Source organism: Nylanderia fulva, unplaced genomic scaffold (genome assembly GCF_048542155.1).
Source record: "Nylanderia fulva isolate GAGA-0341 unplaced genomic scaffold, ASM4854215v1 Scaffold13, whole genome shotgun sequence".
In the NCBI taxonomy this organism is placed as follows: domain Eukaryota; kingdom Metazoa; phylum Arthropoda; class Insecta; order Hymenoptera; family Formicidae; genus Nylanderia; species Nylanderia fulva.
The window spans coordinates 1436148-1451828 of NW_028189518.1; the positions used below are offsets into that span (position 1 = coordinate 1436148).

The following is a 15681-nucleotide window of genomic DNA, read 5'->3' on the forward strand; positions in this document are numbered from 1 at the left end:
AGAAGCAGCTGCGATTAATTTAACCTTTCTGTGGAAATACACTTTGTGTCATGAAAGAAGTGCGTCTTGCGAAAATATGACAAGAGATCAAAATATGACATGATTACGATTAAACTTTTATAAACTTTTTACATTAATTAAGAAGTTTACCATTAAGAAGTTTTATCGTCGTCAGAAGACACAGGTGCATAATTTATAATTAAAGGTACAACATACATACACACACTATTTTACAATATATTATGTGAATAAAAAATTCATTGAATTAACAAAAATTATATGCTCACATTAATTATATATTAGTATAATAAACAATAATTGTAGATGCAAATAGTAAATAAATGCTTAATCTATAGGTACATATATATATAATATTTTTAATTAAAATAAAGATTAAATGTAAATATATAATGACATAACATATTTTACAAATAAATAAAATATTAGAATCAATTTTCTAATAGAATTGCTATTAATCTAATAGAAATGCTATTGAAAAATGCTTTTAAAATAGAAAGTATATTTCCACAGAGAATTTCAGGAAAAAACAACAATTTCTCTCTCTCTCTTTTAAGGTATTAGAACCACAACTATTGATCCATTTATCAACAGATTCTTTTCTAGCATCAAAGATAACTTAACTAATGAGAAAAACTACATAATGGTTAATCTGCTGAATTACATGTGCAAATAATTGCATAAGTTGACGTCTAACTAGTACAAACATACGTACTATTAAACTAATTTTTAATATATATATATTTTTCTCATTTTGTTTAATCTACTTGAATATAATTATGAGCGCAAAGCAAAGTTATATTTATTCTTTGATAATAAAATCTTAAAAATTGCAACGCATGCATAAAAATTATTATCGCAATCAGTGTATAAAAAAATTAATTAATTAATTAATTATGTAATACATAAAATTCACTATTTAAATCTTCAACAAAAAATGCGAACAAAAAATAAAATTTTCTACAAAAATCTTTTAATTAAAATATTTACGCTTTTATTATAGATTCACGCGTCTCCATACGTTTGCTGCCCGGCTCGCGCGAAACTGGTCATGTGACCATCAGTCACATGACCAGTCGCAATCGCGATATCTCGCACGGTCACACAAGAATCAGTTTCGCGTGAGACGCGCAGCGTAATAGACGTGGGGAGTGTACTAATCTAACGGAAAGAATAGAAAGAAAGAGATGTATTCGTCGGTCCTATTCTCTCTTAGCTGTGAAGTTAGGTTTCGCCATTAGTTGGCGGCACCGCTGCGCAGAGTCTTGTGGTCGGTGGTGGGGATCAGTTTTGTGCGAGAAGTGCAACGTGGTGGACGTGTGGAACGCACACGTCAAAGAACAGAAAGAGAGAGGATTTCAGCGGGAAAGTTTCCCGGGTTTCACCGTCAGATGGCGACACCATTACTGTTCAGAGTTTGCAGCGGCTTGCGGTCAGCTGTCAGCTTCGCGCGAAACGTGCAGCGTGATGGATGTGTGCAGACGAATCTCATGGAAGCACAGGTATTTTAATCAAAAGATTCTTATAGAAAATTCTATTTTTTTGTTCTCTGTTAAAGATTTAAATATTGAATTTTTATGCATTACATAATTAATTAAGATATTTTTATGCATGCATTGCAATAATAATTTTTATGCATGCGTTACAATTTTTAAGATTTTATATATATATATATAAATATATATAATATTCTAATCTATATATATATATAATTATATTATAAAAATATTCTAATTAACATAATAGAAATGATAAATTATATATGCAGATTAAACTTTGCTGAACTAGTAGTTTAATCAAAATTTGTTTTCAATTATGAAACAAGCGAAGAATCGTTAACAACAAACTGATTGCATCAGATCATAGTTTGCAATGTTATTAAACTATTTGAATAGAGTAAAATAATACCGGCAAATGATATTGCATAGAAATTTCGAGGGATTGTTTATCTCGAAGTTAGGAGATATGCGCTTGTTGTTGATTTATTTACTGATCTAAACTACTACATTTGCTCAAAATGCATGTCTCTTGCTCTCAAACGATAACTTTATAGGAATGATTAACAAGCAGGTAAGCAAACAATTTGATCTGGACGAGAGATTCCATATCACTTTCACGTAAATTCAATCCAACTTTGTGCTCTACACTTCATCTCCGTTTCAATGGCTATCAGAGAGACGAACAGTAGAATTACACGAGCACGATCCAAAAGCGATCAGATAGAATATCAAGTAGTATGCGGGATATTAGAAGTGTCTATATAGGAAATCTCGCTTAGGGAGTATTAGATTTTGATGACAAATTTTTTGACCAAGTTGTGGAATCAATTTCTGTACAGAGAAAGAATATATAAAAAAATTATTTTTCCTAAAATTTTAACATATCAGTTTTTAATATGTGTATATGTAACACATTTTTTAATTAGAAATTTACTATCTTCACAAGATACAATAAAATGAAAACGAAAGAATTTTATATTGTATATTTTTTATATAATATCGTTAAATTTTTAATTTGTCAAAACTTCTAAAATTTTAATTAATTGCAATTTTAAATATTAACAAGATCGAAAAAAAATATTTAAATATTAATATTTAAATATTAAATAATTAATATTTAATTATAATTAATATTTAAATATTAATATTGTAACATATTTAATAATTTTTATACTTAATAATATTATAACAATAGATAACAAATAACACATTAAAAGTATTGAATGCAAATGATAACTAAATGTTTTGAGCTTCAATATGTCACATTAGCATATTAATTAATGTGACGAGATCATACTGAGATGATATCATTGTGATAATAATAGCCAATTGAGAAAAATTATAATGCGAAAGTATTCGATTACAAGTTTCTATCAATAAAATGTTGACATTTTAATAATAATATCATAATAATGTTATTTTAGTAATAATGTCGTAATGTTATTTTAATAATAATGATGTAATCTTTCATAGTTAATTGATTCTTAATCATCTTAAGAATTAAATTAACTTTGTAATGTCATAGCATTATCGTTGAATTGCCTTCAAATAAAAATCGTTAATAACAGTTGATATTACACATCAATTTAGTATAACAATTTTTCTGAACATCCGAAGTTATCATCAAACTACGTATTAGATAAATATGCAAATGATTTGCACATTATTTGTCAAATTTGAATTATTTCTTGCAACAGACTTGCAGTAAAACAATCGACATCAATTATGGTTACTCTATTTTCGCTTATATAGATTTTACCAGTATTTTCTTTTCTGCTGGGTTTCTTTCTGTCTCTCTTTCTCTCTCTCACACTTTTTTTCATTTGTATATTTCTAGCTTTCCACAAACTACACATGCGAGACAGGCCCGCAGAAAAAAACACAATCCAAAAAAATGTAACAATTAAATATTAAAATTTTTTTATTCTCGTTCTGCCTCCATACAGTGCCCGCGTTTCCATAAAAAAAACCACACGATAGTCTAGATAAACTCCGCAACGTTTGATTATGTTAAAATTTGCTAGAATTTTGTGTAAACATGTAAAAGAAGGCTAAATTAAAAATAGTAATCTTGTTTTAATATTAGCTTTTGTATCAGCAAATCGTACTATTAGCATCTGTTTCTTTTATTTCTAGTAGTTTTTCTGAAACTTCTTAAACTTTATCAAACTTAAAATTTGAAATTTAGAGAAGTTCAAATAATGTTAAAACTTTTAAAATATAAGTTTTTAAACATTATATTTTTAAATTTATAACAAGAAAAGGATTGATATACAAAAAAATGTTGAAGTATATAACAAGTACACATTATTTGGAATATTCTATCCTCAAGATTCAATAAAAATTCATTATGAACTGATTAATATTTAGACAATTTTTAAAACATTTCTAATTTAATGCAACAAACTCATCAATGTAAAATATAAATAAATTTTATCAAATATTTGTACTTCTAAATATATAAAGATATTTAATCGTTTTTATGAGCAATATTTCATTAAGTTAATAGAATGTTATAATTTAATCGATTTGTTTGAAATTGTACATCGTTACGAAACTATTTAAAAAATAAACAGTTGCTTCGCCCACGTAATTACCGATACTTTCGTGGTAAATCTAGAATGTTTTTACAATGCTAAAACCTGTCAACAATTTACACAAAAGAGCGAAGTGTATGTATGCTAAAAAAAAGTTTTACGTTGCTATTAAGTATACATCAATGATTTATGAAATATTGGGAAAACTATAGTAACAATGTAGAATCTAAAAAAAAAATAAAGATGAGTAAAATTTAACACAGAAAATTATTCTACAAAATAATTCGATAGGTATATCAAATATTGCAAAATTTATCAAAAAATTGCAGTAATCTAAAATGTTATAATCCGTAGATCACAAGAGAGATTTTATGGATTCAAAAATCGTAAAATCCGCCTACTTGAAGTAAAGATCTTAAAGTGCGACGCTTAAATCATCTCTTAAGAACCTATAAATCTAAAACCGATATCGTCTAGATGCAATATATATTTATCTTTAAGATTTAAAACTTTCTCTTCGAGATTTTAAATGATGTTAGAATTAATTAAACTTATTATTAAGTATAAAACGATGTACAACAAGTTCTTTATGATGACATTAATAGTCATTACATATATGTATATTCTTATAATTTTGAGAATTAACCACTTTTAACATTTTTTGAGCAATACATATAACTATTAATTTTTTCAGTCAATTTTATCATTTTAGAATCTTGCATTATACAATATCATTTTATTACAATTATTTTAATTCTCTTATTTTAGCTTTATCTCCAAATGTCACTCTGTTTTTTAATCCTTCAATTAATTATTTACATATATCACATATGTATCCTCAATGTTAGGTTTTTATTTGATCCATTATATGTGCAAAATATATATGATCCAGACTAAAGCTCCGATAATTTTTGACATTGTTAAAAGGTAAAAATTATTTATTTAAAATATAAAAAATGATTTACATTTACAACAAGTGAAAGAGAAATAATGTCTGACCTTTGCTGGTGAGACTAAAGCTGCGGAGTCTGTAACTATCCTCATCTTCACCTTCTTCTCGCGGTGGCATCTGAGATGAGACGTCGGGCACGTCCAGGAAGGCGTTGCTCTTCCTCTGATGCGTATGATGCATACTCTGTCCCCTCCGACTCCCTCGTCTTCTAATCCCCGGACTGACGTCATTCTCGGTTAGTCTGGGTTCGCTACTGCAGTGGGCCGACTTCATACCTCCTTCATGATGATGATGGTGATGATGATGATGGGCGGCAGCTGAAATCGACACAAGCAGGATATCACATATGCATTCATCCGGATATCGGATGCATGACGTACATGCTTTACCGCAAAAATCTGCAATATCTTTAGCAATTGTAATGACGACATTATACACTGTATGCGAGCAATATATATATATACATACACAGAAAAAACAGTATCCTTGAGAGAATTCAAATATGCTTTGATTCAAGTATATTTTATCCTTATAATAGCACCAAATATAAATAATTTTGGATAAAGGATAATTTATCCTTGAAACAAAGTGCAAAATATTCTTGGTTGAAGCTGAAATTTACTTGTAAATATTGCAAGGACAAGTGACAAGTGTGCATCGGATATAAGCGGTACTTTCAAATAAATATAATAATTCTTAGTTTAAATATGACTAAGTTTGTTTTTACCATATGCGATTTTTAAAACAAGAATATATCTTAAGGATAAAATATACTTTACACAAACTTATTTATTATTAAAGCAAATAAAAATTTGTGATTACAAAGAGCATTCTATGCTTAAATCAATCAAATAGCGTTCAAGAATAAAAATATACTTAAATCAAGGATTCCTTTTTTTCTGTGTATAATCAAAGTATAATATCAATATTAATTAATGTTAGTCGCTTGGTTTATTTCAATTATATTAATAGATCAAATTGATTAGTCGCAAATTAATTACGCTAGAATTTTTTATTTTGCAATATAAGTATACTAAAACATAATTACTGATAAAAAATGTTGAATTAAAATAAATATATAATAAATTGTGCCACGGTTTAATTTAAAAATAATTTAAATATACTCCAAATTTTTAATGATACTATTAATTTTAGATTATTTGCTTTTAAACATTATTTGCATGTACATGTAGTTTATGTAAAAGTAAAAATAATAATATATTTATATAGTAAATATTAACTTTTATCTTTTTGTGAAGAATTCTTACAAAAACTTATTTTAATTCTTAAAAATTTATTTTGATATTCTGCAATACAATGCTGCACAAATATGTATATAGATTTTGTAATAGAGAAAATAGCGAGTTGTTTAAAAGTAGTTGATAAAACTATTTAAAAAAATTCTTGTTAATCAATGAAACAAAGAACGAATGTTTTTTCTCAATTGCGTGCCAATCGAACTTTTTTCAACAAACGCTCGAGAGTAAAGCAAAGAACCGAGCACATTTTTCAAAGGTACTACACCTATTACATCGCAAAGCTAGCAAGTGGAAAGCCGAGTGATTTAGTACAGCCTAAAGAGAGTCAGGAAATGAAATTAAACGACGCGAAAAGAGAGAAAGAGGAGCAAATTCAGATCGCGGAACACGTTTTCGAATATCTGCTTCATTTAATCGCAAAGTTTATTGAGCAGATAAATTCCCCATTTTACTAGATATCCAAGGAACTAGAATCTCTCTGAATTAATGTTTGCTATATGCGCGATTAAAAATATCCTTTGAACTCAAAATTAAATTTTAATTAAATTTTATGACATAAAACATAAATAATTAAACATATTATAATTATAATAATTAAATTTAGTCTAAAAATCTAATATTTGTAATAATAAAAATATATGAAACGTGCAAGAGAGATAAAAAAATTATATTAATAAAAATATATTATATTAAAATTTACAATTTTACAAACAATGGCAAAGAATTTAATTATTAATTTTTGCAATGTGCCCGCTATCTCAAATAATAATTCATATTTGTGATTTATAAAATAAAATATATAATTAAGAGTTAGTAGTAACATTTGGGATAATTTTAAATACTTTCTTGTGAAAAATATTAGTGCATATTCTAACTAATTTCTTAAAATAGTAAAAAGAATAAAAAATATGATTTTAATTAAAAACTGTTGCTCTCTTAATAGGGCATTTTTGTATGTAGCGTAAATATATATAGTGTCTGCGAATTTTCAAAACATATTACTATTTAAAAATTGCAGTTGTTTGTCCATTAAGTAAAATTTGTCTTTTGTTTTATATCTGTATGCAAATAATACTGTTATTATTTAAATTGTTCTTGCTTTTTGTTAACATATATCTCTAAAATATATATATAGGAAAACGAAAATATCCTACAGCAACGCGCACTTAACTAGTTTCTAAATTTGCAAAGACGCCACAGTACGATGAAACGTATTCGGACTGTCAGTGACCTACTAGCCAAATCCAAGTACGAGAATAGTCACAATGATTTGAAGAATTCACGTGGGACTAAAGCACGTTACCGGTAATATCATAAGCACACCAGAGTACACTTTGCTCTTTCGCCAAAAGGGTCTGTACGTCATCGATGACCCACGGATTTATCGGTCATCGTCAAAGTCACGCCCAGTTACCGCGCCGTGTAAACTCGTGTAAAATAGATTTTCATATACCTCGCGATTTAATCTCGATTATTATTTGTATCTTGATTATATAGCAAAAAGTTGAACACGCGAAACGGTTGTTTGACAACTCAAGCTGTGTATCTCATTACAAAGCGATAAATAAGCTATTGATAGACAGAATCGATTAATTTTAGGTTCCATTAAAAATAAAACAACAAGAATCGCTTATTTATCAATCATGAACAAAATAATCGTTTACATTAATTTTGAAGTTTTGAATTTGTTTTAAATTTAACTTTTCTAAGAATTCTAAATTTTAATTAGGTGGCAAAATCTCACGCAACGTTATTTATTTCTCATTTCTCCCGTGACTATCGTTACCTTGAGCAGCGGCACGTCGACGGACGCTTTTATTTCCGCCGGAAACACGGGCGCTCTGGGATCTTGTAGCTGGCCTTCGTCTTCTCGTGGGTGTACTGCTATCCGGAGTTCCACTGCCGCTGTCCCTTTCTCGTTCCCCTCTTTCTCTGTCTCGAGCTCCCGAGGGTGGTACAGCCTCTAACATTTGCTCCATACTCGAAAATCCCGGAGCACAAATCGAAGCCGATCTAGTCTTCCAGCGAGGTGAGTCGTCCGCCATTCTTCTTTCAAATTGCCACCGCTATCCCAGTTTCTTTTCTCTTTTCAAGTCACCGATTACGATCTTAAAGTCTTGCCTTTTATCTGCCGATTTTATCTCTTTTATTTGACTTTCCCGAAATAATTTTCTTCTTTTCTCACGAGCCTTCGAATTTCTTCGCTAAAATATCGTTCTCATATTTCACTTATTGATCACAAAATATTATGGTTTATATTGTTCAATTTATACCGAGCACTATCTTCTTATTTGTGTTCTTTCACATTTACGAGATACGAACATTTGCGGATGCTTTTATTTGCACAGTTTCTTCCGAAGTTCTCAAAGTAGTGCCACGTGTGATGTTCGGAATGTCTCTCTGAGTCGCGGAATATCCGTTTGATTATCGGCAAAGGTTCCAAGTATATATTTGGAGAAAGATATCTTCGTACGAATTGCGTGAAAATGGCACCACGTCACATCGACGTGTCTTGTTTCAAAGAAAGCGTACTTTTGCTTCTACAAATAAAATATAGGAAGAATATAAGAAGTCTTGACCCTTTTTTCTCCGGCCACGTGCGCGCGAATGGAGCTGACGGAGTAATTACGGCCGCGGCAAATAATGCCTCTCCTAAAATCGGTGAAATGCTCGGCGCGTTTATGTTTCCTTTTTTATGCCCGTTTCCTTTCTTTGTCGTCGTTATTCCGTCGGTACTTCCACAGGAAATGAACTTGCGTGTTAATTAGACCAACCCCGTCGATTAATGCCTCGATTATTTCGCGTGTCATGGTTTTTTCACGGCGCAATATAAATATAATCGTGCAGTTTTCTTTTAAGATTTGAACATTTATTTCATTTAAAAAGAAATTCAGATGTAAAATAAGTTTTTAAGTGTTTTTTTTTTCAAAATTTTATGTAAAAAAATAATTTCGAAAATACAGTTTTATATCGTATGACATTAAACTAAATTATTTCAAACTAATTTTACGTGACATTATGTATACGTATGAGTACATACATGTTAATTGTAGTGGAATAATAACAACATAAATTATTTATTACAACTTGATATAAATAAATTATATATAATATTAATTATACAGGGTGTCCTGTAACTAACAGACCAATGATTAAAGGCGGATTCTCTGACCAATTTGGAGACGATTTTTCCTTACAATTAGCAAAAATGTTGAGAAGTCAATAATTTTCGAGTTATAAGCGATTGAAAAAATGGGTTTTTTGAAAACTAAACGTTTTGAAGTTAAAAGTCTAACATAATTACATTCTTCAGTTAATTTCAGGTAGAGTTTACTATAATAAAATTTTAATTTGAGGCTTAGTTATAAAGATACATAATGACAAATATTGGAAAGTTGTAAAAAATGATGACCTTTTTCGACATTTTTGCTGAGGAAAAATTGTTCCCAAATTGACCAAAGAATCCATTTGTAATCGTTGGTTCGTTAGTTACCGGACACCTTGTATATAGATATTATGATATTATATATAATTATTATAACTTGCAATTAGAAAAATTAACTATTTACTCTTTTATCTCATCTTATTTTCAAATTTAAAATATAAATTTGCTCTTTGAAATTAATTTGGGAAGATGATTGTTTGATTTACAATTAGTCACACTTGATTGGAAGGTTTAAGCGATCGGAAACTGCTTCTGATTAAATAAGATAAAGATCGATGACAATGTCAAGTACGTAGTTGGCAGCATCCGAAGTTTCACGGAACTACGATGCAATCGAAAGACAGCTGTATAGACTGTCGAAACTGTCGAAGTTAATGAACAGTGAACGGAATACATCGGAAAGATATCGGTGCGCGAAGATGTTCCGGTAACTATAATCGAGTATTGACAAAAGTAAGCACAGTCTGTACCAGTGCGATTTCGCGACAACAGCTTATTAATGCGCTCTCCCTTGGATGAAGTTATGTTCGTGTCATATAATTTACTTCGAAGCTCGAAAGGGTGCTAAGGAAATTAAATTTAGCTTGTTGTTGAAAGTAATCGTCTTTTTATGCTAATAATATTTTATACGTGTACAGCATAGTTTTATAAAATAATATACAGTCTAATCAATTATCTGTTTGACAAATATTTTTAACACATTTTTAATTAATATGTTCTCAGAAAATTAGATGTATATTTTTTCATTTAGATTAAAATCCAACTGCGTTACACTAATAACGTTGAAACATAAAATATTAATATTATTTTAAGTGATGAATGAGAAAAAGGATACGAAAAAAATATATCTACACATTTAATGTTTCTTTTCATCTGGCTGTTCCTAATTCATAGAATACTCTTATACTTTTTCCTTTTAAAAAAATTATTAATATATTTAAACAGAAAGAAAAAATGAAACATTTCTTTCTATATAGATTATAAGATTACATTTAGTGTCTGCTATTATAGCAGTGCAAATGCAGAGAATTCTATTTTACAAATTCTATCTATAAAAAAATATTGACAAAGAAATATCTTTAACGAATGTGTAATGCTGGAACGAGCTTTATTTAAAGTACTGCCCTTTTCTCTATGAGATAATATATGCACGCAAGAACGCGTTTATTATAAGCAAGATTAAGTAGAGAAATTCAAGCTTTATCTCTTCTTACTGACAGAAGTGAGAGAAGGTCTTATAAACTTCTCATCGATGTATTGTAAGTTAAATCGATAACTATATCAGCTCTTTACGTATACTCACGTAACATAATTCTGCATTACGACCACAAAGTTATAAACTGTCGTCAAAGATATTGTTGTTCGCCGCTATTATGAAACTTTGAGACTTTAGCCACTCACGATTTATCGTTACTTTAACTGTTGTGAGGTTGTAACATTTATTGCTTTGATTTTTATAACACATTACTGACACGTTAAAAAAATAACACAATAATAAATCAAAAATTATTTTAGCTATTTTAATTATATCTTAACTATTTAAGTTTATCCACATCTATAATATAAAAATAACTTCAATTTTTTTTTATGTGCTTTATTATTTTTTTTCATATATAATAATATTTGCACTCTATATATTATTTAATAATTATTATTTTTGTACACGCGATTGTGTCATAAAACATAGATCTTAACTGAATGACGCAAAGCTGTTAATAAACCCTCTTTTTACAATTTTTTAAATTATTGTACATTAAGATCCAATTTAGACAAGAAATTAAAATAGACAAATGATAGCATGTTTGTATCATGTCGTGTATCATCCTAAAATATCTTAAACTATAAATAGAATTGTTTTATTAACACTTCCGAGATTTTAAACCGTTTTTGCTTGTAAAGCACTTTGTCTCTTTTCTCCACAATAAATAAATCATTTATTTTAAAGCTAGAATAAAAACAAGTTTTAAAATGCAACAAATTTGAATGAAATATGAATATGTATCAAGTCTAACAATAAGCAATCTTTTTGCAAATACATTTAACATATTCACATTCAAAATAATATAACATTGTTTCCTTGATATTAGGGATGCATGTATATTTTATTATTCTTACAAGAGCAATGCAAGCATATATTGATTTGCTCATTAAAGTACAAATGATACTTTTTTTTATTCAATTATTCAATGCTACTTAACTCACCACGGAAGAGTTAAGGGCAAAATAAACGAGACAATATGCACCCTTCAAGAATTTCAAAGTATAAGCATCGGTTTTTCTCCACGGGCGATTATCACTCGACTCTCTCCTCCGTCGACTTATTTTTTCCCCACGACTAATTATAGATCGTTTCGCATAAATCTTCTCTAGAGAAGAAGGATAAACATCTCCGTCAATCTGTCCCCCCTATATGTCCGCCTGTATATCTCGCTCCTCCGGGAGCTTACTTAACCGCGACCGTAATTATCCCCCTTTTTCGATATACGACAACCTTTGCCCTTTAATCATATGTGCGATTATATATCGCAGAGATGATTCGCGCACGTTTCCTCCGTCTCGATACTAATTGCTCCGATTTGCTATATATCCCTACATCTTCCTCTTTCCCTCTTTCGCGGATTAGGGAGGATTTTCCCGATATTCAAATTGCGATCGATCTTTACCACTTTAGGCCGTCGACGATCTTAGGATCTCTTCTCTTCATCCTTTTTTTCCTTTCGTCTCTCTTCGCAATCGCGCGATGAATCACATGTCCCGATCGCTCGTACGCGAGCGCAACTAGACCGACACGATGCACGTCCGAGGATGCGCGGCGCACTGAAAACAGCCCGGCGTCGCGGCTATCGCCAGGGTGAGAAGCGACGCCAGGCGTTGGCGTCGACTCTCTCTCTTTGCACGCCCTCGTCACCGACCACGAAGATCACGACGACGATGGAGTTGGCGCGTGTCCAGCTTCGAGCGAGCTTTTCGGGGAACTCTTCGTAGGGAAACTACCGGAAATCGCACAAGATTCATATCTAACTAAAGAACCGTATCGATATAATGTTCTTTTATCGCGACACATTTATTATTTAAGCGCAACATTAAACAAATTGGTATATAATATTATTGTGTGTGAGAGAGAGAGAGAAAGGGGTGAAAGAAATAGTATTTACAGAAAAAAAGAAAAAAATATCAATGTGAAAAAAACTCCTCGCGTGCTTCAATTCTTCACAAGTGACATTCACTGTAATGGATTGCGTGAAAATTTTATTTTTATTGGATCAAAGAATTAAATGTAGAATTAAATTTATTTATTTTGTTATTAAATTAATTGTCAATTTTTAATCAGGAAAGTTATTATTTTATTTTGTCATAAAGATTTTTTTACTTTTAGCGTGTGAAAAATCGTATAAAATAGTGTCTGCTTGTTGTGTAAAAGTAAAATTGTTATAGGGATATTTAGAATAGAATTTCTTTTTGAATTTAATTATTTTGAATGAACATGGAATACATTTTTAAGGGAATAAAAATTTAAAAAATAAATTGTTATTAATCATTATGTAGTATAATTTGAATAGACTGCTATTTATTTATATGTTCATATAGTTACATATATAAGATTCATGCTTCTATTCTGTAAAATTTCCCCAAATTGAATAACATTATTAAATAATTAATTACGAATTTTAATCAAAGCATAAATTGAAAAAAATCAAATTTTATCTCACATCTTGTGTATTATTTTATATTTTATCATTTACTTATCATCTTATCAAAATTTTTTTTATATTTTTATTATCTTGAGAGTCTCAACCGCTCCACATTCTTTATGTGCTCAATATTTTTGTATATATGAAATAATTTTAGAATACTCTTTGAAAATTTTTTCTTTTAAGCGACAAATGTCATTTTATTATCGAATCGCCACGTCATTATATCGGTGAACTGATCCAAATAACGTGTCATGATATTTGTTTTAAACACAAACTTGTTTAAATTCTGGCAATAGATGATGAAATCAGCAAAAGCTGACTCATATCTTTTCGCAAGAAGATGAAAGTTTTAAATCATTTAAAAAAAAATATTATGATATCTCTAATCTTTATTTTCGTACATATATCCTATTTTTTATTTTATCTCGCATTATAGGTATTTTATAGGAAATATCTTGTCTTTGTGTTCTATAATTGAATTATTTGCTTAATCTGATTGTTTATTCATGGTTTATTTTACATAGTCAGCATACCTAATTGCGAAAAGCACTACATCACTATTCTAATGAAATAAGCCACTATTCCAATAAAATGAATATAAGTTAATTTCAACAGAAATTGATCATTCTTTTCATGATTTTTACATTGAAAAAAGAAGAAAAATAGGATCATACTAATTATAATAATTTTATTACCAAATTCTAATATAATTAATTAAAATAAAATAATTAAAAACCATATTCTTTTGAAATAAGTAATAGAACATATTCTAGAATAAGATAAATTCTAGAATTAAGTAATCACAAAATTGAATTTTTATCACTCATGTTGATTCACAATGTGTTCTTGCATTATTTAGGAGCAAATTCCCAGAAGATACGTATTTTTAAGAATAGAATACCGAATTACGATGTTGATTATCAGTTCAAGAAGAAGATACGCGCAACTAGAAACTGAAAAGATAACAATCTTCAGTTTCACAAAAACTGTTTCGTAATTTTTCGTCAAAAATATCTATATTTTATTAAACAAAAAATGTATAATTTTTTTATTCGTACTAATTGTTAGATTTTGTTTTTATAAAAATTAGTGTATTTACAAGTTCGAAGGAATATCTGTATTTATGCTCAAGTTTTTATTTTTATTGTAATAAATATATTATCTTTAGCAAATTGTAATACCAAAGCCTTTTCTGTGAGATTTAAAAAAACAAAAAGTTTTTTCATATGGAATTATATTAAAACACAAAATATTAATAAAATACATTATGTATAAAATTATTAGAATACTTTCAATTTTTGAATACCAAATATTTCAAATTAAATTTAAATTATTATTTAAATTTGAATAATTTACATTTGTACTTGTGGTCAAGAATAAATGTATATATGTATATTGTAAATCTCAGAATATTTAAAATGTCTTGATTTTTATTTAACTTTAAAATGCTTTTGGTGTTAAACTTTCTTTACTAAACTCTTTGTTAACAAAATTAAATATAAATACCAAGACGAAAAAATAACAATATTACAATATACATATACTTAAAAATATAAAAAAGCATTAGCGTCGCATTCTTTTCGTTCCATTCATCCGTTCGGCATTAGACTAAACGATGCGGGTATATTTTTGACTTGTGGCAGTTTAAAGCTATTTCAAGACAAAGCCGAGTCAACCTTCTGCGCCAGGATTTCAGTTTCCCGCTTTCTTCTTCAGTCTCTTTCTTTATATCTCTTCCAATCTCTTCTGTATTTTTCTTGTTATTTCTTTTTATTTTTTGGTCCCTGGAAAAAACACTTTTTCCTTTAAATATATTATCTCTCCGACTCCATGACTCGATGTTACTTTCTCGGTATACATATTTTACACGACTAATTTCAGCGTATCAAAAATAAACTTTTAAGTGTAAAAAGAAAAAAGTGTCATCTATTTACATAAATTAGTTGAGAGGCTCGACATTTATATTCTTAAGTAAGTTTTAGTAATAAATATCTTACATAATTTGTAATTTAATTTTTGTTCTGGTTTTTTAAAATTTAATTAGCATTATATATATGTCAGATATATACATACATTTTAAATAAAAATATCTGACTTATTTTATCAAACACTTCAATTTGATCATATTTTATAATCATGCAAATATTACTAGCATATGTGTACAAAAAGTATGCCCAAGATAAACAATAATCTCTGAGGTCAGCGGGATAATCTATATGACGATTCAACACGCACAATCCAATCGTGGTGCGCCACATTCGAAATTAGGTAGCCCT

General features: G+C 28.9%; 1 protein-coding gene across 3 annotated transcripts in view; it reads right to left on the reverse strand.

The window, feature by feature from the left end:
• The window catches only part of Rgk3 (Rad, Gem/Kir family member 3), a 39737-nt gene extending 27205 nt beyond the window's left edge, over positions 1 to 12532 (reverse strand). For all 3 annotated transcript variants that reach the window (XM_085479756.1, XM_029304602.2, XM_029304601.2), the window contains exons 1-3: positions 12374 to 12532; positions 8052 to 8805; positions 5054 to 5323 (exon numbers count right to left, since the gene is read on the reverse strand). In XM_085479756.1, coding sequence (XP_085335882.1) covers positions 5054 to 5323; positions 8052 to 8310 — 529 coding nt within the window. In that variant the 5' untranslated portion in view covers positions 8311 to 8805; positions 12374 to 12532. The remainder of the gene's footprint in view (positions 1 to 5053; positions 5324 to 8051; positions 8806 to 12373) is intronic.
• Positions 12533 to 15681: the final 3149 nt, after the last annotated feature.